We start from the raw sequence: 25,220 nt of genomic DNA, 5'->3' as shown, positions 1-25,220 counted from the left end.
TGTAATTTTACTATTTATTAAAGGTAAATTCCCATACATATGAGATGGGTGTGGCTATTTATTTTCAAATCAAGAAATAGGGTTTGGGGGGATGGCTCCTAGGTAAAGCATTTGATGTGTAAACATGAGGACTTGCCTTTTATCCCCAGTACCCACATAAAGCTAGATGTGGTGGGATATACTTGTAACTGTAGCACTGAGGAGGCAGACATAGGGGGGTTCCTGGAGCTCACTGGCCAGCAAGTCATGTCGAATTAGTAAACTCTAGGTTCAATGAGAGACCAGTCTCAAGAATGATAGAGGAAGACAAGAATACGGGCTTCTGGTTCCTGCACACATGTGTACGTGTGCACCCATGAGCAAGCACACACACACACGGAATTAAATGTCAGTTGAGTATGTGATACTGCAGGACAAAGCATCTTCAATGCCTTTTTTTTTTTTTTGGCTTTTCGAGATAATTTCTCTGTAGCTTTGGAGCCTGTCCTGGAACTAGCTCTTAAAGATCAGGCTGGCTCCCAAATCACAGAGATTTTTTCTGCCTTTGCCTCCCAAGTGCTGAAATTAAAGGCATGTGCCACCACCGCCCGATTTCAATGCCTTTAAAAGTTTTTCAGCATTTTGATTTTATAATTGTTAACGCTGAGAACACACTTCACGTAAATATAAGTGTACAATGGCAGAAGTATGTTAAAAGTCCTACTAAAAATTATCAGAGATTTCATCCTAATCACAAGCCAAAAATCACTTAATAACTTTTTTAAAAATGAAATCCAAGTCAGTAACTCAAACAGAAAGTTTTGATATCAGGCATTCTAGCATAATCCAATCCAACGAAGAACTAACTCTATTAAATGCTGAGGAAGGGCAGCAAATGCAAAAGAAGCCTTTGTTTTCTGACATCGAGCCATTTGTTTCTATAAGAGCAGAAAACTTTGTATGTACAGCGAAAACCCAGCCAGTCATAACACAGAACATTCTGGAATGTGATCAGTTCTCCCAAGCTGCATTTGTTGGTGTTGTCTCATGCAAAGTGTGCACTTGTGTGTGTTCAGAACCAAGGCTTCCGTGAAGTGTCAGGACAGAACATGGGCAAGCACTGCCAGCCAGAAGTACTTCTGTTCATTATACATTTAATTTTAAATTAGTCGTTAACCTATTCAGAAAACTTGTATTATTGTCAACTTTTTTGCTCCATCTCCTTTCAGTTACATGATCCCAGGAGCGTAGGTGGCCAGGAACCACACTTTAAGAACCTGTGAACAAGGCTGCCCGTAGTTATAAGGAGTCTCATGAAACAATAATGCAAGAATCTATATCTATTGAAAAGCCATCCTTTCTTCTTAGATAAAGGACAAAAAACCAAAACCAAGCCACCCATCCCATCCTGCTGTGGGATAATGCTCTTGTACACTGTAAAGATTTGTCACTCATATTGGTTTAATTAAACATGGATTGGCCAGTAGCCAGGTGGGATGAGCAGATTAGGAGAATTCTGGAAAAACAAAAGGCAGAGATGCAGTCACCAGTTAGCTGAAGATGAAGCAAGATGAGAATGCCTTACTGAGAAAAGGTACCAAGCCATGCATTTAAACATAGATAAGAACTATGGGTTAATTTAAGTTATAAGAGCTAGCTAATAATAAGTCTGCGCTAATAGGCCAAACCGTTTATAATTAATATAAGCCTCTGTGTGTTTGTTTGGGACTGAATGAAAGTGGGACCTGCTGGGACAGAAACTTCCATCTGTGCCATCCTTCAAGGACAGTCATGGAGCGATGACGTCAAGTGAGGTGGGGGATGGGAAGCCAGATGTAGCCTCTCACCCTGGCTGCCAAACATGCAAAGTTGGGGAAGTGTGATTGATGATTTCAAAGGCAGAAGGTAAGACACTGGCTCCTCTGATGCTTGCTTCATTCAAAACAAGGAACGGCAGAGAGAATATACGTGTGAGTGGGTGGTTAAAACTGACAAGGAAGAGCTGTCACCAGACTTTGGAAATTGGGAGCATTTACAGACACAACAGCGGAGTACAGCGGATGTCTGCTGTCAGATTGCAGCTGTATCCTCGCTGAATCCAAGGCTGAGTCTAACACGTGTTTTGTTCATTAAAGAAAGCCCATTTTGGTATAAAGAAGCCGCCAGTTCAGAGACTTCATTCAGGTTGATGTTTCCATCATGTCAGCTGTGGCCGTCGTCCCATGGTGTCTTCTCTTTGCTCTGAGTCTCCATTCCTTATCCAGCTATTCTTTCGCTTGTGTCCGTTTTAGGTGTTAATGTCCCATTGGCCCTACATTCTTTTATTGTTCAGAACTAAGCTTCACAGGGTCTGTAGTTAGTACTTATCATTTTCTCAATGTTTTAGAAATCAAAAACAAGCAGTTAATTGGAGGTCTTGCCTGGTGATGGGCAGTTGCTGGCCTGGCTTCAGTGCTTTTATGGCACTGGGGCCATGGTCTCAGGACTCTCTGGGCCCTTTCTTTATATGCATAGCCTTATAATCACCGAAGGGCTGTTGGGTCTCTAGATGTACATCTCTGTTCCTGGATGGAAGAAAGGCAAACGAATGAGGGTTTTGTCTTTATCAAGAGTTGATTTAGGGGAATGGATAGCTAGTTCAGTGATTAAGAGTGCTTGCTTTTCTTACAGAGAAACCTGGCTATCCTGGAACTCACTTTGTAGACCAGGCTGGCCTCGAACTCACAGAGATCCACCTGCCTCAGCCTCCTGAGTACTGGGACTAACAGCATGCACTACCATGCCTGACAATAAAGTAAATCTTAAGAGTTGATTTAAGAACATCATATATATTAGCTTTTCAGGACAGTGCCTGAGACATATTTTTTCATAGACATGCATGTAATCGTTTTTAGCCACAGACAGTTAGCATTATGCACACATAGGTACCTGTATTTATGTTTATATACTACATCTTTCTACCTCTGCGTGTCAAGAATGTGTGTGTAGCACAATTAATTAAAAACTCAAAGACAGAAATTGGGGTTCAACCTGAAGTTCAGAAAAGTAAAACAGCCAGCCACTGGCTCTTACCTCTACCTCATTCTGAAATGGTGATCCTGTCTCCAGGAGTCTCAGAATGAGACTGTGTCTGAGAGCTCTCTCTTCCTGTTTTATAATCAATCCTCTCCAGTTCTGGGATTAAGGGTGTGTACCACTGGCATTAAAAGCCAGATGTAGCATATGCTGTGATTTGATTAAATCCATCCCCTCCCCTCCAACTCCACTTGATTCTTTCTCTACTTTTCTCTTCCTACTTCATGTGCCCCCCTTTTAAAACCAGAATTCACTTAGTGTTCCCTCTATGTGAACAGGGTGGGACCATCTACCAGGACACGGGCAGCCTCTAAAGGGCTGGGTCTCTGAGGGAAACTAACTTTTCTTCCCCCAGCGGCCAGAGATTTTAAAAGGTCCTCAGCTAGCAGTGAGACTTCTCGGGCCCCTCTCCCATCCACACTGGGATGTCGTGGGGCTTGAGCTCGCAGGGGTCTTGTGCACACTGTCACAGCTACTGACTTCGTCTGTGCAGTGGGACAACCCTGTTTCCCTGCACTCACCCAGTGCCTTTTGGCAGTACAGTTCCGATGTCTCCTGCTCCACAATGGTCCCTGATTCTTGTGCGGAGGGAGCATGACAGAGATGTCTCATTATGGCTGAGTAACTCCCCAGTTACCACTACTGGGGTCACTGATCAGTTTTGGGTCTCTGTTTCTCTCTTCACTACAGAAGGAAGCTTTTCTGACGAGGGTGGAGAGAGCCGTCAATCTGTGGGTGTACAGATAAAAACTTAGGGTGCCGCGAGACACTGTCCATAGCAGAATAACAGTTGTAGGTTCTCCCCCAGGCTACTTGACCCAGTCAGCCGTGGGTTCTTGGCTCTGCTAACTACTAGGCATGAGCTCCATCTTGTGGAACAGACCTTAAATCCAACCTCACGGGGTTTCCACAAGAAGGTCATAGAGTAGAATGAAAGCCCAGAGCATTGAACTTGAGGTGAATTTGATATTCACACCCTTAGTATCATTTATACTTTGACAGAGCCGACTGACTTGCCAGGAGAGTCTGCTGTAGGGAAAATCAGGGTGGAAGTGTTAGGAACTAAAGCCTGGGGGTTCCTATGACCTCATGGCTGATCAGGATTCATGGTATGGGCAGATTTCTTAAATTTAGACTTATGTGGTAAAGGAAATGGTAGCAATACAGGCCAGTCAGCAAAGGATGCTGATCTTAATCTCTGACATCCCCAAACATGTTCAAATGCTCATAAGAACAGTGCTCAGGAGGGCCAGCGCTGGCTGCTGAGGACCTGGGCGTGAGAAGACACTGGGGCTAGCTCCCAGGCATTGTAAATCGAGAGCCGTCTAATCAGCCAACCCATTAGTTAAGCTGTGAATGTCCCTACCCATCCACTCACCGAACCTCTCTTTAGAGTTTATTTGTTCTGAGGCGAAGAGAAAATGAACTAGACAAGAAAGCCTGCCTCGCTAACCTCGCTTACAGGAGAATCTGAAAGAATGAAAATGCTATTAACTTCAGAAAATATGTGATTGAGAGGGGGAAAAAAACCAGTGCCATGTGGCAGAGAGGATCAAGAATATGGATAAAGTCTATCTTGCTTTTACATTTATTTATTTGTTTGTTTATTGGGGGGGGGAGAGGTGTGAATGCTTCAGTATACTTGCAGAGGTCAAAGGGCAACCGTGATTCTCTATACCATATGGGTCCAGGGATTGAACTCGGGCCATTAGGCTGACAGCAAGCACCTTTACTGACTGAACCATCTCACTAGCCCTCATTCCTATATTTAATGATAAGGTTGAGTTGTTGAGAAAATATGTCCCTTACCCAAGGACACTTACATGACTTAGGATTTTAGGTCAAGAATGACCTAGAGTCTTTCTTTACTTATCTCTCCTCCAGTGCATATTGCAGGAGTGAAATTTGAGTAGAAAGCATACCCAGCCTCTTATTAAAATAAGTAATAATGAATATGTCTCCATAGCAATATTTATTCAGGAGATAGATGACATAGGCTCTTTCCCCAGGGAATGTCTTGTAACCAGATGCCCCCTGAGTCACAGCGTCTTCACCCTGGTGATGGGAACAGTCATTCCTTCCCTGCCTGCCTCCCAGGGATGCCGTGAAGTTGTTGACAGTGGGTGATAGGAATGGCGTGGCATTACTGTTCAAACGAAATCACAGTTACATCCAGCCGAGGGCGAGGAGAGCAGGTGCTGGCAGGTGTAATTAGGAGAGAAAATTATTACCATCCGCTTTGCAAACAGATGTGGTGGCCCCGGGGTTCTGTTATGGCTGGGAGCCTTGGGCTTATCTATAATTGAGGCCGACATCTTGTATTTGGATGTAACAAAATGCCACAGGCCAGGGGCTTAAGCAACAGGATTATTCTGAAGGATGAGAAGACCGAGATCAAGGTGCTGGTGAGGTATGTTTCTTTCCTAAGCTGGCGGATGATGTCACAAGGTGACCCCAGCCTTTCTGTATGTCCATCTCTGTGCTAATGGTGGCTCTCTCCAAAAGGCCCTTTTGACACTACAAAGTGGCATTGTTATCCACAAAGTCCAGCTCTTAAGAATGCACGACTGAGTGGTGGAAGACTGCCCCCACCCCTTTTTCTCATAGTATTTTAAGCGAATTAACGTTTTGTGCTTGGTGGCGTTCATAGCTGTCCTGCTGGTATGTCTTCCTTTCTAGGGCCCGATGTGACAATCTTATTTAACTTTAATTTCTTCCTACTGGCTACATTAGGGAACTTGGATTTTCTCCCTTTGAGCTTGGGTGGCTGGTGCGGGAGAATTGTCTATAATCTGTCAATCATGTTTTAAATAAACGCTGATTGGCCAGGCAGGAAGTATAGGGGAAAAAACCAGACAGAAAGTAGAAATGATGCAATGAGAACAGGAGAATTCTGGGAAGGAGGAAGTTGATTCCTCCCACTCCTGCCTTGACACGGAAGCAGCAGGATGTGATCTGCCCCACTGAAAAAGGTACTGAGCCACATGGCTAACATAGATCAGAATAATAAGCTACAAGAGCTAATAAGTAGCCTGACCTAATGGGCCAATCAGCTTTATCTCTGTGTGATTTTTCTCTGCGACTAAACGGCTGGGGGACCTGGTAGGATAAAAACCCCAACAAGCCGGCCCCGTTCATGTTACAGGTGGCGGTGGGGGGGAACGTGTCCCAAATACTCTTGTGTCATTTTCACCTTATTTAGCCAAAAATTGAATTCAGTCCAGTTCCTTTAAAAAGTCGTTTCCAAGCCTAAAAGGGGGCGGGTTGGTTGCTACCTTGCTGGAGGGGTCCCTGGGATCCACTGTCTTCAGTCTGACATACAGCCCCAGCTTTAGGGACTACAGCTGCCTAACCATGGCTCCAGGACGCAAGAGCTAAGTCACACTCACCAGTTAGGCTAGTCTCTCCCCCTGTGAAAGGCTCCACGGCCATGAGGAGGCTGTCAGTCAGAGAAAGCCAGATCCCATTGGATCAGCTAGAGTCAGGTGCAGAACTTCAAGCCAATTAGAGAAGTCAAAGGAATGCTAAGTGCTGATTGGCCGTTGGAGGTCAGGGTCTCCTCCTGTCAATCAATTCCCCTACGTAGGTAAGGCCTGAGCAGTTGTGCAGCAGAGGCTACCCACATTCACTCACTCGATGCCAGTGGGGGATTGTAGAAAAGCCTGCTCCACCATGAGGCTATGGACAGCGCTCCCTTCTCTGTTCTGGGAGTGGACAGCTATTGCTTGTCTGGGTCAATTCTTTGGAAACAAAAGGTAAAATCTTTAGTCTTTCAGGGTTTCTGGACAACGGAATGTTGTAGAGCTCACAGGAAGGCGTCTCCACCACCAGAAGCAATAATTTGCTTCGCAAACTAACTTTTATAGGAACTGAAAGACCCTCATTTTCCAGGGCGGTGGGAGAAATCCCCCAGTCTCAATAATTCAGGCCAACAGATGCAATCAGCAAGAGGTGTCTTTATTGGTTACACAGGTGCCTGTGGGTACGTCAGCAGCTTACACCAACTGAGCACCCCAGGCAAATTCAATTTAAAGCCATATTTATAGGGAAAAATGATTACATAAGAGGGTAGTATAGCACAAGCATTTAATTGGCTCTCAAGTTGGCGGGCTTAGCTCACCCTGGGGACGGCCCCATGTCTATTCTCGAATTTCCCTGAAAAACCATAAAGCTAGATAAAGTACTCTGCAGCAAGTTGACAGTTTCGATAGAATGTCTTGGGGGGTGGGGTAGAGTATTCCCTCTCCTTAGCCTAGTCAGTGAGTCTGAACCCATAGATATCCAGTTTTAGCATCGGCTGAGCCTGGGGCCCAGCTAAATTTTCAGCAGAGTTTAACATAGTACGTGGGCACGGGGGTCTTTCAGAACATATGAACATATAGATTAATTTTCCCCAAACAGTGATGGTGAATTCCTTTTTTTTTTTGACAGGCTTTCTCTGTGTAACAGGCCCACTGTCCTAGAACTCTTTTTTTTTTTTTTGATGTTTTTCGAGACAGGGTTTCTCCGTAGCTTTTTTGGTTCCTGTCCTGGAACTAGCTCTTGTAGACCAGGCTGGCCTCGAACTCACAGAGATCCGCTTGCCTCTGCTTCCCGGTGCTGGGATTAAAGACCTGCGCCACCACTGCCCGGCTAGAACTAACTTTTGTAGACGAGGCCAGCCTCAAACTCACAGAGATCTGCCTGCCTCTGCCTCTTGAGTGCTGGGATCAAAGGCATAGGCCACCACTGCTGAACTTTATTTGTATTTTTTTGAGACAGCATCTCCCCATGGCCTTGAAGCCTAGATCATCTGACTCCTGAGTACTGGGAATGGCTGGGGCACTAGTGTACACCCTACCTCTTTTACTTCCTGGGATTCAGTCTTAGGACTCTGCACATGCAGGCATGTGTCCCACTACTGAGCTACATCCCCAGGCTTTTAGGTTGAAAATAATGCTTATAATGGAGCCTCTCTGCAAATACAGGTGAGAACCAAAATAGTTTGTTGTTGATTTTTAGCATAAAGACAAATGTTTTTTATTTTGTGTAACTGGAGGTATCTCTTCCACCCAAATATTTATTCCCAAATAACCACTCTAAGACTTAATATTAATTACAAACTGTTTGGTCTGTTGTTAGCTCAAGCTTATTATTAAGTAGCTTTTACAACTTAAATTAACCCATTTTTATTATTCTATACTTTACCACAAGGCTTGTGGCTTATTTTTTCACATCTTGCTTCTCTGATGGCTGTTGGCATCTCCCAGACTCTGCCTTCTTCTTCCCATTATCTTTGCTTGGATTTCCTGCCTGGCTCTATTCTGCCTGGCTATTGGTCAAATTAACTTCTTTATTAACCAATGGTAATAAAACATTCATAGCATACAGAGGGTATCCCACATTATTTGTCTAATTAAAAAGAAAAATTTTAACTTTAACCTTGTAAAATTATGTATAATAAAACAGGTATCAAGCAAGAATCATAGTATTAATATTTACTCTATTTGTATCTGGCAAAAGTAAAGAAAATACTCTATCATCTATCCTACCTTTTTGAGTCTAAAAAAGTTTTCTATTGAATTTATCCTTTATCATAAGTCAGGAAAACTATAATAATAGCTATCTAGTCTTCAACTCCATTCAAGACCCCAGAAGGATATAATATTACCTGAGTAAGCTGGAAGTGCTTTGTAAACAACTTCCAAAACTCTAGAAATGACAGAAATATCTGTCTGTCTGGACAGTCACCTAAAGTTCTTCTGTAACACTGGAGCATATATCTTCAGCCGAAAGATCCCATAATATCTGGCAGACTTTTCAATGGAGCAGGAAATTTGAAAGACTGTCCCACCTATATTGGCAGTTTGTCAGTCACTTTCCTCTTTGTCCTGAAGAATGTCTGACCTTTTTTTCTGTGAAGCAGAAATCCTGAAGGACCATCCAGCCTTGTTTGACAAAGTTTAGTGGTCGTTTTCCTGTGGGTCCTGCATGTCCAGTTTATACAGCATACAGACAAGCAATCCAGGCAAGAGCAGTTTCTTGCCCAAATGGCTAGCAAACTCCATAGGGAGCTTATGCCCAGCATCCTCTTGAAGTAACTGGTGTTGCCAGTAACAGATGTGTCTTGTAAAACATAATGCCATATTCTGTAGGTCTTTGAAGTATTTGAAGATTACTTACCCATCTGAAATATAACTCTGTATATCTAGAAAATCTAACTAACATGACTATAAGTTTGACTATTATAGATGACTATTAATTTGTATTTCTTAATTATACATTACATTTTAAAAGAGCTGTATAAGCATAATGCCTTATACAAGAGTAGAAATATACATATAGTATAATAAAATTGACCTTAAATTTTATCAATAAACCCAAATCCATACCAATGTAAAGTATTTTGAGATTAACTGTTGTTTTTAGATTAAAGTAGATTCAATAATCTACCTTTTAAAATAATTTCTACATTATATTCCCCTTTTTCCTTTAGAAAGAGATTGACTATGACCATTAATCATTTATAACCATGAATGAAAATAAACATAAACAGTATTTTTGGAATTTGGGTCTAGTTTTCTATACTACTTCCTGCTGATGGGGGCATTGGGGATCCTGAGAAAATTTAGAATTATGGTTAAATCTTGGCTGTGGTAGTCTGTGAGGCTACATTGTCTCAGCCAGTTGCCTGAAGCTGTTTTGGATGTTGGATCACCTGGGCCATAAATCCCATTGGAGATCTCCCAGGAGGTCTTACTTGGTCAAACAATATTATCCTGGAAGAAATCTGCAGCTTTTCATCTTCTGTGGAAACAAAAGCAGAACCTGTTAGCTAAAGCAGCATATCCTTAGACCCCAATTTTGAAGTCACAATATCTTTATGTTGGTTTAGCTTAGCAGCCCCCACAATCAAATGTCTCTCTGTAGTTAACTTACTAATGGTCAAAAAATTCAAAGAAAACGTAATAATGTACATAATCCATACTCTCTGTGTATTTTCCATCGTTACATGGCTTATCATAATATTTTTATTATTCTGTTTTCTTTTTAAGAATCTCAGTTTATTGTTTTTAAATTATTCTTTTAATTTATGATTCTCTCCTTTATACTCTCCCCAGCTTATGCATAGTTATCAAACACATTGTGACCTGTTTAGAGGTCTTTTTATTGGAATCTGTCTTTATTGTATATCTGTAATCATTTTTTTTATCATTGTTTTAAATTGGTAAATGGGCATGGCTAGGACCAAAGCGGCCGTTTGGGCTGTTGCTTTTGTCCTGCTCAGCTTTTCAACATGAAGGAGGTAGCAATGAATGTCACACTTACCCTCCTCTCCCAATGCTGCCATCAGGTAGTGTGCAGAAGGCCCACGAACTTCTTTTGTTTGTATGAGCAAAAGCTACACCCACCACATCGCACGGACTGATTAGCCTCTCTGGACCTAGGTCTGTCTGAGACTGGAAACCCACCATGCCGCTTAGCCCATGGTGGTTGTTGGCCAGCTTTGTCTTGCAGGCAGCTGTTGGGAGATATATCTCTGTGCTGCTGCTGACATGAGATTATGAGGCTAGGAAGCCAGTGTGGGTGGCTCCATTTCTGTGTTTAGAATTTTTTTTAAAGCTTTCCCAGGCCCTTTGGAAATTCGAGAGCCTCACATTTGTAACTGGAAGTTTCTCTTCCACCCACCTGTTCCTGAATAACCACTCTGAAGCTTAATATTAATTACAAACTGTGCGGCTTATTAGCTCAGACTTATTATTAACTGGCTCTTACAACTTAAATTAACCCATTTTTATTAAGCTATACTTTACCATAAGGCTCGTGGCTTGCTACCTCATATCTTGCTTCTCTGATGGCTGCTGGCATCTCCCAGACTCTGCCTTCTTTTTCCCATTATCTTTGCTTGGATTTCCTGCCTGGCTCTATTCTGCCTGGATATTGGCCAAATATGATTCTTTATTAATCAGTGGTAATAAAACATACTCACAGCATACAGAAGGGCATCCCACATCAATTTTGTGCCTTATTTTATATTCTCTTGAGAAATAAGCCCTATTAAAAGGATGGCTCTGTGGTTAAAAGCAGTTACTCTTCTTACAGAGGACCTGAGTTTGATGCCCAGCACCTATGCTGGGCAGCTAGTAACTGCCTGTAATACCAGCTACCAGAGGGAGCTGATGTTTCAGGGCTCTGTGAGCTCTTGCCCTCATGGGCACATGTCTACACACAGACACATTATCAAAGACAAATCTAAAATTATAGAATTAAGACCTGATTTTTAAAAAGATTTATTCAGTTTCTAAACTTCTAGTACCTGTGGGCATGGAACTTTTACTTGGAAATGGAGCTTCTATGTAGTAATCAAATACTTTGGGAGAGTCCATCTGGTACCTAAGGTAGTGCTTACATCAACTAACCACTGCTTGTATGAAAACGGGAGCTTCAAGACACACAGATGACAAAGAGAGCAGGGAGCCATGTGAAGAAGGATAGAGTTGAGGAGCATGCTCCCATGAGCCAAGTGACATCTGGAGACATCAGGCACTGTGAGAAGCAAGCCTTTCTCCCGTACAGCCTACTGGGGGAGTATGGCTTGATGGAGGAAAGTCATTGGTTAAAAAATTAAAGAAACTGCTTGGCCCTCATAGGTTAGAACATAGGTGGGTGGAGTAAACAGAACAGAATGCTGGGAGGAAGTGAGCTCAGACTCGATAGCTCTGCTCTCTGGAGCAGACACAATAAAGCTCCGACCCAGGATCAACGTAGGCTAGAATCTTCCCGGTAAGCGCACCTTGGGGTGCTACACACATTATTAGAAATGGGCTAGTCCAGGTGCGAGAGTTAGATGAGAAGAGGCTAGATATAATGGGCCAAGCATTGTTTAAAAGAATACAATTTGTGTGTTGTTATTTCGGGTAAAGCTAGCCCATGGAGGGAGCTGGGTGGCGGAACACAGCCCATAGCTCCTACTACAATGGCTCAGCCAGATATCCAACTTCTGGTCTCTAGATCCCAGAAAGAATAAGTCTATGTTATTTTGAGCCATTAGGGTTGTGGTAGTTTGTCGTAACAGTCCTGGAAAGCTCGTCTGAACTCACTCATGCACTTCCACCATCCAGGCAGGGAAAGGCTATGCTGGACTTTGATGGAAGGAAGCCTAGAAGACAAGGGCGGGTTTGCAGCCAGCGCTTCCATCAATGTGAACATTGAAACACATTTCACAAGCAGCACAGCTGTTACTCTGGGTTACAGTCATGGAGCAAACTGCTTATTGTATTTATTAGTCCTAGCACTTATGTCTAGTCAGGTTGGATGGCGGCATTAAACAGACCAGGAGGAGGGCTTCAGTTCCAACACCACACATTTGGTCTTGGCAGGTTCACTATGGAAAAGAAAAAGAAATACCATGAAACAACAGACTCGGATGTAATTTTCAGAATCATGCTTCCTGCCACCTTCTTTTAGCATCTCAAGATGGAAATTCTCAAACGCTTTCTCTCAGGTCTGCCCAGAAAGGTTCGATTTCCTCTTCTTCACAAACAGATTTTTTTTTAAATGAAAGTTTTTTATTATAGTAGAGAATCCTCTTGAGGTGATGTAGTTTTGCATATGATGTGTGCACATATATGTGAGGGTTTGTGTGTGCATATGTATGAGGGGTATGTGCACATGTGTGTGAGGCAGTGCATGCTTTTGTCTAATTATTCATCTATCCACTCAACTGTCTTTCCATCCATCCATCCATCCATCCATCCATCCATCCATCCATCTGCCCATCATTCATTTATCAATTCATCCAACCATCTCTGTCCATCAATCCATCCATCTGTCCTTCCGTCTGCCCATCATCTATCTACTGACCCAATTATCTCTGTCCATCCATCCACCCATCCATCTACTCATCCATCCATCCATCCACTTATCCATCCATCCACTTATCCATCCATCCATCCATCCATCCATCCATCCATCCATCCATCTGCCCATCATCCATTTATCAATTCATCCAACCATCTCTGTTCATCCATCCATCCGTTCAACCATTTGTCTGTCATTTATCCACCTATCAATCATTTTCTTTTTCTATACATTCACCCTCTATCCATTTGTCCATTCGTCCATTAATTCATCCATCTAATTTTCCATCCATCTATTCATTATCTATCCACCTGCCCATCTAACTATTAATCCACACATCTACCCACCTAACCATGTTTGTCCATATATCTATCTACTTATCATCCATTCATCCATCTGTTCATTATCCGTCTATCATCTCTTCACCCATTTCTCTGTCCATCCATCCACCCATTTTCACAATTTTCCATCTATTTATTCTTTGTATATCCACTAACCCTTCCACCCACCTATCTGTTGTCCATCCATTCGCCCACCTATCTGTTCATCTGTCTGTCATACATCCACCCATCGATCTATTTCTCTGTCCATACATGGTCTGTCCCTCTATCCCTCCATCCATTGGTCTGACTGCAGAGCTGGCCAGCAGGTGCCTCCTCCCATGCTCACTGTGATCACAGAGCATCAGGAAGTTCACAGTAACTAACCCAGAAGATGTATTTGTGTTTAAATGAAGTTCTCATTGTGGGCTCAAGTCTCAATAGTGCTGTTCTCAGTACTGCTATCAGCCTGTTTTAGATTTTAATCAGACAGGTGACTTTGCTTGCTAGTCCTATGGCAACTGGAAGTTGAGTTTAGCTCAAACAGGCAGAGATCCCCCTCCACCCAAGACAATGAGGAAGCACACTCTTAAGTGGTTAAAGTTGTAATGAAGGGAGTGTTAATGGGTAGAGGGGGATTAGAGAAAATGCACGTAATAATTACACAGTGTAGGAGCCTGCCGTGTGGATAAACAGGTCTCCCCTGAATGAGGAGCACAGGAAAGAGGCTCCCTTGGAAACCAGGCTGGCTCAAACTTCCCTCTTCTGACATTCTTATGCCTCCACGGCTGTCTAAAGTTTAGAGTTCTCTGCTGCATCTAGCCCACATGGCTTTCTTTAATCCTATCTTCCCCTGACCTCAGGCATATTTTTCTGTGTCCCGTGAATACTGCCTGGCTGTGTGACACACTGTCATGAGAAGGACCATGTCTCTGGGATCCTCAGGTCCACACCCCGGACTTAGAATTCCAAGGGGTGTTTTCTAGGCTTCTGGTCTCAAATTTCTACCCCATCGACCTCTTGAGGGGATGGTGAGGGGCTCAGAGTGCCAACAGAACATCACAGTATCACTCCATATCTACCAAATGTGGAGCCAGAGCCAGGGGTAGCACTGATTCAAGTGTCCTGTATTCTTCCGTTGTGGCCCAGTTCTACCCAGGCACTGGCAGGATAAAGATTGCACACTGCCTCCAGCTTCACCTCCACATGCTCTGCAGCATGGGTAAGAGCCTGTGCTTTGGAGGGAGTCGGGTCCCATCTCAGTGATCAGCCTGGTGTTGGAGCAGATGTCCTACTGGCACCCTCCGCTGGGCGTTATTCTTCTTGTTTGCTGCCTGTGTGGGATCCTCTATTTCTAAAGATCTTCAGCAGTCTATGGGCCTGCCTGCCTAACTCCTTCTCGCCCTCCATATCTGTCCATCTTTCCATCCTTTCTTCTCTCATTCCTTACCTCCCTCCCTCCTTCCCTGCTTCCCTCCCTCCTTTCCTCCCTCCCTTCCTTCTTTTCCAGACAGGAGTTTTTATATGTAGTCATGGTTGGCCTAGAACTCACTATGTAGACCAAGTTGGCCTCAACTTCACAGAGATCTGCTTGCCTTTGTCTCTCAACCGCCAGGATAAATGGCGTACACCACCTTGCCTGACCATTTATTTTTTTTTCTCCCGAGGTTCCACCAATCCTATCTACTCAGATTGTCACAATCCTTTCCTTTAGCGTCTTTACACCAACATCTCTTGACCTCTGGGAAGCTGATAGGTTGGATCGTATTGCTCAACACAACAGAAGAGATTATTTTTGACTCGTGGTCATTATAGGAGCTGGCTGCAGCGGCCAGGTCTCTTGACTCTCAGTTTAGGGCCTTTCATGTTGGCCTGTTGCACCCACCTACCACTCCAGTATAGGACCTGCATGGAAGGATGCAGGCTTCCGTTTTCAGTTCCAGTTAATAAAGAAACCCTGTGGGACTGAGCATGTCCATTGCTTTGGTGTGACTTTGAAAGGCAAAGGCTGAAGAGGTGAGTGGACCTGAGGACCCAAGCTTGGTCTCTGGAACAGATGTAAGAAAGCCAATCATGATAGTATGTGCTTGTCCCGTACTGTGGAGATGGAGACAGGGGATCCTGGGGTTTACTGGCCAGCCGGCCTAGCCTATTCAGGGATCTTCAAGTCTGTGAAGGATTCTGTCTCAACAAACAAGGTAGAATAATGCATAATGTTTGCTCCCTGGCTTCCACATTCATGTGCACACATGTGCATGCGAGCACACACACAAAAGAAAAGCGAAGACCTTTTGCTCTGGCAGCTCATCTGTCTTCCCTGTAGAACCTAAGATCCAAAGGACATCGATGTCTTTGGCTACAACTCCCATAGCAGTGTCCTGGTTAACTTGTCTGTTGCTGCAGTAAAATTCCAGGGAGGACAGGGTTTATTTGCTTTACAGCGTCCAGTCCATCGGAAAGGAAAGTTAGGGGAGGAGCTTAAGGCAGGAAGCTGGAGGTAAGAACTGAAGTACGGGCCAGGGAGAAACACTGCTTTCTGGCTTGCCTCCAGTCTCCTGTTTAGCTGCCTTTCTTATACAGCCCAGGCCCATCTGCTTAGGGACGGTACCACCATACCACCCACAGTGGTCTGACTGTCCTGTACCAATTAGCAGTAGTAGCCCCACAGACATTCATTCATTCCATGCAGATAGAAGACATTTCTCGGTCGAGGTTCCCTCTTTCCAGATGACTAGCTGGCAGCCAAATCTAAACTTGCAGCAAGTGACAGAAACCCACCAGCAACAGTGGGAGCCCAATGTGGGGATTCTTTGCAAGGGCATGGTGCATCCTGGCATATGAGGAGGAGGGAGGCGTGGCATGCAAGTAAGGACTCAGAAGCCCCCACCTCTCATCTCTGCCCCTTCCTTCCTTCCTGCCACTCTGTTGGCATAAATGCTCCATCACTGCCTCTCAGTTCTGATTTTCCTTTCTGGAAACAAGCTGTGCAGAGGTCGGAGTCTCTTAGCCCTGGTTCTAAATTGATTTTCAGGAGACAGCTTGTTGGCTCAGCATGGACCATTGCTCACATCTAGACCAGTCAACAGTGACTATAAAATGCTGACTTGGTGCCTGGTCACTGTTGCCATGGTGACAGGGAGCAGAGGAGGTAGGTTTCCACAAATGGCCCTTACATCATACTGGATGGCTTTACCATCATTCCGCAGTCTTTGAGATCTCAATATACTCCAGGCAGCATGGGAAGCCATGGCAAAGACGGGACCATGGATCCTGCTCCCGTGGCTTTACATAGTTCAGCTCCTACTCCCCGTGGAATGGCTGCATGTGTAGGGGGCTGGCTGCACCCCTTTGGATCTTGCTGTGGTACACCTCCAGCTTCCCTATGGTAACCTTTAATTTCATCCATCAGGTAATGTCACACTCCTGCTCTCAGGGGCCGCTGCTCTAAACAGCCTTCCCCACTCTCCTGGGAATGCACCCTGGAGATCGCAGTCCAGCCCTTTGCTGGAGGCCACCTTGACTCTCTGGGGCTTGTCCTGTTTGAGACAATCCTGTTTGTGCTGCTCAAGAATTCACAGAGAGCTGACTTCTGACCTCTCTCATTGCCTTGTGGATAATAAATTACTACACTCTAAAAATAGCCACGGGGAGTGAGGGAGCTGAGCTGATTTCTGAGTTATATGATACACAACACCGGGTTGATTGTTGTTAACTAAATTAGAGCCTGTGTCCTTGCTGGTTTCTGAGTGAGGTTTACAACTGCCCTGTGGTTTTAAAAATGAGAAATCATGGCGTCTGGAAATTAGATTCCTACTTAGAATCCAGGGACCAGAATCCAGAGGAGGCCAGGCCTCAGAAACGGTGATCCAGAGCCTCATGGGCTGGGGTAGAAGTTAGAATAGAGCATTCCAGAAGCTATGCATGGTCATCATCTGTACCTGAGACTACTCGACTGTTTTTATAAAAATCATGGATGGATTATTTATATAACATTTAAAATTTTCCATTTCTCACATAGAGGTGGTATAGGTATACATGTGTATGCATGTCTTTGCATGTGTGAGGGCATGAGTGCATGCAAGGACATGCATGTGGAGGCTTGAGATTGATGTTGGGAGTCCTCCTCCATTTCTTTCCCACCTTACTCATTGATGCAGAGGTTTATTAATCAAATAAGAGCTCACCAGTACGACTAGTTTGACTAACCAGCTTCTTCTGGATACCCCTGTTTCTGCCTTTTGGGGCTAGAATTACTGGCTGTTCTCCATTCCTCCCTAACATTTGTGTGGATTTCTGAGGATCTGCACTCCATCCTTACGCTTGTGTGCCAATTAAGTTTGAACACTGAACCATCTCCCTCGCCCTTATATAACTTATTTGTGAGGGGTTTTGAAATCAATGTCTCTACAAATCTGTCTTTTATCCTTAAAGCTTCATTCGGAGTTAGGAGATGGAATGGGACTGAGGGTCCATTGTGCATGTGAGCTGAGAAGACCAGCTAAGCACCCAGGATGGAAGCTGTGGCATCCAAGAGCTTCTGTCCCCATCCTAGCCCTGTTGCTTAGCAACATCACAATTCTGGCCAAATCACTGAACTCTTCTGAGCTTCCATTCCATCCTTTATGCAATGGGGACACAGAGGGTAACTCCAGTGTTAATAAAATCAATGTGTATTATCAATAGAAAATGATTTCTATAAATGACAGATATCACTTGTCACAGTGTCTGGTTCTTATCTAATATTTAAGAAAAGCATTAACTGTGTTTAGTTATGTTCATAAGGCACTTGAATCCTCAATCTGTGCATTTATTCCTTTATTTCTCCTTGCTGTGCTCTATTGGTCTTTTGATTGGATTCATGATTCTAAAGAAATTCCTTTCTCAAATTCCTCCTCTAGAGTTCCCACAAGGGTTAGTGTTCTCTGTCAACATCAACACATGATATTATTATTATTATTATTATTTTGGTTTTTCGAGACAGGGTTTCTCTGTGGCTTTGGAGCCTGTCCTGGAACTAGCTCTGTAGACCAGGCTGGTCTCGAACTCACAGAGATCTGCCTACCTCTGCCTCTCGAGTGCTGGGATTAAAGGCGTGCGCCACCATTGCCCGGCTATTATTATTATTGACAGGGCCTCACTTTGTGGCAATGGCTTGCCTGGAGCATATTATATAGACCAGGCTGGTCTTGAACTCACAGAGATATGCCTGCCTTTGCCTGATGGGTGCTGGTATTAAAGGCCTGCACGATCCCACCCAACTGAACACTTTATTTTGAGCTGCTTGAGAGTGAGTTACATACACAATGGCCCTTTAAAGAGGTTGTGGTGGTTTGAATGAGAATTATCCCCCACAGGCTTTTATGTTTGAACAATGATCCCCAGTAGATGGCGCTGTTTGGCGAGGTTATGGAACCTTTGGGAGGTGGAGCCTTGCTGGAGGAAGTACATCACTAGGGTGCACATTAAGGGTTTTCAGACTGGTCCCACTTCCTTCTTTCCCTCTGCTTTCTGACTGCCAGGTCCGCCTAACTGGCCCAGCACCATGCTTTCCCTTCTAGTACTGTGAGCCAAAGCAAACCCCTTTCCCCCAGCTCGCTTTCCGTCAGGTATTTTATCCTAACAACTCATCCACAGGGTTTCCCTGGAGTTCTCGAGTGCACAGAGACATTTCTATGCACATTTATCTCATCCCCAAGCTTTCCCCACATTTTACCATTTGTCCGTTTGTGTCCATTGCAGCCAAATTATTATTTTTTCCAGTCTGAGGTCCTAGTCCAGGACACTGCATGTGTCCTGTCCTTAATCCATAGCACTTTCCCACCATTTATCATTCAGACTGTGACACGCTTATACAGCCCACTTTCTCTGTTGAACACCTCCTGGCTGGGTTTATTTCACACCCTTGTTCCGAGTTCAGTCTCTACTTCCAAAGTGTCGCCATGTCCTTTTCAAGATCCAGGCTATTCCTTCACGAGTGACGGCATCTTTGATCATCAGGATGCGCTGCAGTTGCTTCATTTGGAAATCGTTACTTCTCCTGCACCAAGACACTGACACTGCAAATAGCCAGTTTCTTAGACTTCCAGTCAGCCGTGGAATGCATTAATGATTTTGACCCGAGATAATTAAGGCATAAATGGCGGCTGCCAGGTGGCGGGGTTCTAATTTCATGATTCCTTTGCATTTATGAGTCGGAATGCCACCCCAAGGACCCAGCTTCCTTCTCCGCTGTTTGTTTAATCCTAGAGGTGTGGATTCAGAAACTCATTTTCTTCCATAGATTATAATTGGCTGCTATGATTGTTTACTGGGATGTTAAATTGTCCCTGGTCGGCAACGGACGACCCTTCATGCCGTCTCCTGTGTCCTTTTTGACATTTCTGTTGTTTGAGAAATTGGTTACCTCCTGGCTGCATGAGATATTTTAGGCTTCTGCTCTTTGCTTCCCTCTGCCTATCAATCCACCATTTCTCCACGGAGCCCTGTTATCTTCTTATTCAGGGAATGGTATGTAGAACTTAAACTTGGCGTGATAAATACTGAATGAGTCTGATGTTTGCATCTACGGCCTCTCAGAGAACTGAAGTGAGGAAAAGCCTTATGTATACACACATATACACTCCCAACTGTATACACGTAAACACATACAGCTCTGCACATGAGTTCTCTCACTTGTTCTCCCTGATCTACTGTGTGCTCAGAGTTCCCGCTGCATCTCCTTTCCATTTTAAGATTCACTTTTCTAGTGGTAAGAGCTGTGGCTCTCATTCCCCAGCACCCTGATGTGGTTTCGGTGGCTAAATCACCTGCTAGGCTGTGGAAGACAAAAATCTAACCAGGGCTCAGCGTGTGTGTGTTTGCAGTGAGTTTGAATCTTTACTCTGAGAGGTTATAGTCAATACGTCAGGAAGTTACTTGCAGCTACTGTTAGTAGCATTGTGCATTGGAGGTGCATTGCTCATGCTGCATGTCAAGTGCAGGGCAGCTGTGGTACTCTTCCTGAGGCCTGGAGGCCAGGAGACCTTCAATCATTATTAATTATCTTTCTATTTATCTATTGATGTCATCTCTCTTTCTCTCTCTCTCTTTATCCATCCATCCATCCATCCATCCATCCATCATCTGTTTACCTATTATCTACTACTTGTCTATCTGTATCTATCTATCTATCTATCTATCTATCTATCTATCTATCTATCTATCTATCTATCTATCTATCTATCTCTATCATCTATCTATCTATCTATCTATCTATCATCTATCTATCTATCTATCTATCTATCTATCTATCTATCTATCTATCTATCTATCATCTGTCATGTATCTACAATCTCCCTATGTGCCTGTCACTTTTCCTATCTGTTATTTCCCAGGATTCAGTCATAGCCCTTTAAAGCTCCCACCGTCCTCTCACTCCCTGTGTTTTCCCCATAAGATTTTTGCTCAAGTATTGTCCATTGTCCATGGCCTCCAACAGCTCTGGGATTAAACAATTGCCCATAATTCTGCTTGACAAACATCTCTGAGTAGAAGGCTTTGCCACTGGGTGAGCTCAGACTCAGGTCACACACAGCTCGGCAGGCAGGTCCTCCAGTAACTTGAGGTTTCAGGAGGTCTCCAGCTGCACCCTCAAGCAGTGTCTACACTGCAGGCTTTTCTGTGAAGGTGAGATGCCACTGTTCAAGACCACTGCAGCCCTGTAGAGGAGGAGAGAAGCTTGGGGCAAAATGCCACTGAGTTCTCTGGTTTCCTTTTGCTTAAAAAGCCAAGATTCTGTGTTTCTTGAGTAAGTGGTGTCCCGGCCCCATATGCATTTGGAATAGTTGTTTTCAATGGTATTTATCAGCTCTTTGGTTGCTTTCACAGGGCAGAGAATCTTCTACACATCTTACTCTGCCATCTTCTGTGATGCCGTTTGGTTGAACACTGATGGAAATGCTTCTGAAAGGCTGTCTGCACACTTTCGTGTAAAGTCTAGCCCTTCTGAGATCAGGAGCTGAGGAGTCATGTCTCTCAACAGATGCTTGCCTTGTATCTTTGGCAGTGGATGACATTGCTGTGATGTTGGATGTGGCAATTTCTTTTTCAGTACGCTGAGGGATGGGAGTGATAGCCATCGGAAGTATTGAGAGGCTGTCCACGGATGATGGGGGAGGAAGGTGCAAAAATCTAAGCCTCTCATGGAAGAGTCGAAACGTGGAAACACAGGCACTGAGCTGCACAAGCCAGGGTTGGAAGTCAGGGTCAGCCTTGATTTGCTCTAGGAAGTCTGTGCCTGCACGCTTGAAATTCAGTCTGGGAGATGCATCCGTGTCTCCTCCGAGGGCTTCCCCAGGGCACAGACTGATGCATGAGCTGGCTTCTTTCTCTAGAGCCCACCCTGTCACCTAGTCTCACACAAGACTTTTCGGTTGCAAGTGATAAAACCCAGTTCAAACTGGCTTTAGGGGAAGCTGAAGTTTAGTGAAAGCAGAAATTTATCTAAGTATCAAAAGACAGTGAGTAACCTTCAGGTGGGGCTGCATTGGGGAATCAAGAAATCTTGATCAGGAACCTGGTCTTGCGTGTGGTTTTTCTACTGTGGACATACTGTTAGGATATTTTCCCTGGCTGTTTTAGGGTCACATGCCTTTTCATGAAGCCTAGTGGGGTCAGGTGGGATCAACTCTAACAGAACCAGTATGCCATGTGATGGACTGATCTAGCTGAGTGAAGAAGATAGAACCCACAGTGTCCCAACAGTTTGCCAGAGCAAGAGAGGAAAAGCCACACACGTCTGTATTTGGAGGACAGTCTCAGAGAGAACTGGAAGGTGAGGGACAGGAAGGTCCTGGTGGCACCTGGGGTAGGCAGGTGCTTACTTGTAGCCAGTTTTCTCTGGTCCTTTGTGCTATTGTTTTCTTAATTTGAACCCCGTAGGAAGTCTGTGATCACTGTGCTGTGAAGTCCCCCAAAATGAGCAATCACTTTCCAAGTGAATCTAAAGTGAAGACTAAGATACTGAAGAGAGAGGTTTGCTCAGTGATAATGTACCTCAAGGTGTGTGGTCCTGAGTTCAGTCTCCAGAGACCCTATTAAAAGCTCACCAAGGTGGTGGTGTGTGCTGGGGAGGCAGAGACAGGGGGGCTCTGGGACTGACCGGTCAGACAGCCTCATCTATTCACCTGGGTCCTAGTGAATGATGCTGTTTAATAAGGATTGCAAGTGGTTTCTGAGGAATGATCACTCGAGTTGTCCTCTGGTCTACACACACACACACACACACACACACACACACACACACACACGCGCGCGCGCGCACACACACACACACACACACACACACACACACACACACGCACCCTCCAAAAGCCTCCAAAAAATCCTCCCAAACCACATAACTGCAGATGTACAGTGCTAATTAATTAATATTGAAGATAATTCTTGTGCCAAGTGGCAGTCATGTCTGCAAGATGAGAAGGGAGGACGGTGCCCCTGCCACTGGGGACTAATGAGAGCTTAGCTGTTGGGCGGCTTAATTATCTTCAGTGTGAGGCAGAACCCCACCCAACTTTCTGGAATCTTCCATCCTCCAGGGACCCATCTTCTTTTAGTAACTCTACCTACTAACGGCTCCATAATGTCTCAAACAGTGCCCACTGCTGCTGGCTGTTAGATATGATGGAGCAGCTGTGGAAGATATGGGAAAGGAAGCCTGTTCATCAGGAGCGTGGTGCATTAGGTGAAAGGGGCCTCAGGACCACGATCAGCCCTGGGGGTGGGAAGGAGAGCAGAAGGAACTATATGGTATACGTGGCTGATGACCATGACAAGAGCCGTAAAGGGAAGGGGATGCTTCCTTTAAACCTGGAGAGGGACTTGTAAGACAGAGAGAAAGAGACAGATACAGAGAGACAGAGGCAGCTTCTTAACTCTGTCTCAGAGAAGAGCTGTAAGCAGCGGTGTGGCTTGATCTTCACTATAGGATTTGGCCTCTTAAGAGTGACTGACTACTCAGGTGGTGCCGCCACGCGTCTTTAATCCCAGCATTCTATGAGTTCAAGGCCAGCCTGATCTACTGAGTGAGTGAGTTCCAGGACAGGCTCCAAAGCCAAACAGAGAATCCCTGACTCAAAAAACAAACAAACAAAAAACAGAAAAAAAAAACCAAAAACAAAAAAAGAAAACTAATAATTTGAAATAGAGAACCACTCAAACTATACCTTCTATTAACTAAATTCCTTCTCTCTTTGCATCCCATAAAAGGAAATCCAAGACAATAATTTGGGCTCTCAAGGGCACATTGATTCTTATGGTCCATTATGGCTCTTGACAATGTATTTCTTTTGGTTCTATAAGAGCATTTTGCTTTTGAATAAAATTCCCTGCTAGTTTGCAAAAAAAAGAGTGACTACTATTTTTAATATAAATGAAAAAATTTCTTTCTATGTGTGTGAGTGTCTTATCTGCATGTTTGTATGAACACCATGTGCACGAAGTACTTGTGGAGGCCAGAGTGTCGGATCTTCTAGAACTGGAGTTACAGATGGTTGTATGGGTGCTAGAATTGAAGCCCAGTCCTCTGGAAGACCAGGCAGTGATCTCAACTACTGAGCCATCTCTCCTGACCAAGAATGACCGCTGCCTTTCAGGGCAGGCCCATGTTCTAACAGGGCCTAACCAAATGTTCAAGCATTTGAGCCTGCTGGGGATTTTGTAGTCCTAACAGGAGTCCAGGTGGTGAGCGGCTCGCTCGATCGCCCTCCCTCCCCTCCTTACTCTTGTCACCTGTTTGCTCACCTGTGCCCCTTGCTCTCTCGCTCAGGACACAGAAGTTTTGAACACCGCCATCCTCACCGGAAAGCCTGTCTCAGTTCCCGTCAAGGTCGTGGGGGTTCAAGAAGATGGATCTGTGGTGGATGTGTTGGAGTCTGTGGAATGCAGGTCGGCGGATGAAGATGTCGTGAAGGTACCGGAGGAACGCACATGCTGATGTGTTTCATTCGCTCTCCTTCACCTCCAGAATGTTTTCACCTCCAGCATGTTCTCTCTCTCTCTCTCTCTCTCTCTCTCTCTCTCTCTCTCTCTCTCTCTCTCTCTCTCTCTCTCTCTCTCTCCTCCTGCATGTTCTGTCTGAATGTCCTTCATTTGAAGGGAGGGAGATGACCTCACAGAGGAGGAGATTAGCAACAGAGAAGCTGCTGTTTCCTTCTCTCGTTCTTGGTCTCAAGTGATGATCTGTTCCCTTGTCCTCCTCTCTGTCTTTCTCATAAGCAGGCTGCTTTCTTTACTCTGGCAATCCATACATAGTTGCTGTTTTTACCAACTGGCTATGCCTGGTTGGGTTATTTACCGAGTATATTTTCTTCACGTGCCCTGCTTTCCTGCAGCAGCTGTCTGCCTCAGCTGGCTGAAGTCTGGTGCCCATAAAAGCCTCCTTTTCTCAGGCTTAAAAACTAATTTAGGGTCATTATAAGATAATAAAACCCACGAGCTTGATGTGTTAAAATTTTGTTAATATACATTAAAGTAAATGACTATTAAAATCATAATAAAAAAAAACCTCAGCATGCACTTCCTGGCTTAATTTGAATACTACCAAAGGGACACACAGCTTGCAGTTGAGAAATCTGGACACGGGGTACTTATGCCCGATTCTCTTCATTACTGATCAGTGAATATTTTGGCTCCAAATTCTTTCAGAGTCTGCCGGGAGTTTCATTGTCCTTGCTGTCTGTGAGGAAGCTTTAAGATTAGTATTTCTGTTGTCGCTTTTTAGCACAGCGGTTGCTCATTGCTCTTGCAGCAGAGATCACAGAATCTCCCAGAGAGCTCCCAGTTCCAATCTGCTCAGATAGTGTAGGAAACTCGAATGCACCCAAAGAGCCTGCCCTTTACATCATGTCTGCTTCTGTTCAGAAGTGAAAGGAGACCTGGCCTTAGGCTTTTCCAACTTACATTGATTTAGTTTCTTAACATGTGCATGCACAAGCAGATGCACGCATGTGTGTGGAGGTCAGAGGACAG

At 44.4% G+C, this 25,220-nt stretch overlaps 1 protein-coding gene across 1 annotated transcript in view; it reads left to right on the top strand.

Annotated features, from left to right (window-relative positions):
* Tmem132b (transmembrane protein 132B) overlaps positions 1–25,220 on the top strand; it is a 287,729-nt gene that overhangs the window by 220,162 nt on the left and 42,347 nt on the right. The window contains exon 5 of the mRNA XM_075978132.1: positions 24,019–24,162. Coding sequence (XP_075834247.1) covers positions 24,019–24,162 — 144 coding nt within the window. The remainder of the gene's footprint in view (positions 1–24,018; positions 24,163–25,220) is intronic.

Source organism: Microtus pennsylvanicus, chromosome 1 (assembly GCF_037038515.1).
Source record: "Microtus pennsylvanicus isolate mMicPen1 chromosome 1, mMicPen1.hap1, whole genome shotgun sequence".
Classification (NCBI taxonomy): Eukaryota; Metazoa; Chordata; class Mammalia; order Rodentia; family Cricetidae; genus Microtus; species Microtus pennsylvanicus.
This window is presented reverse-complemented; position numbering and strand designations above follow the sequence as displayed.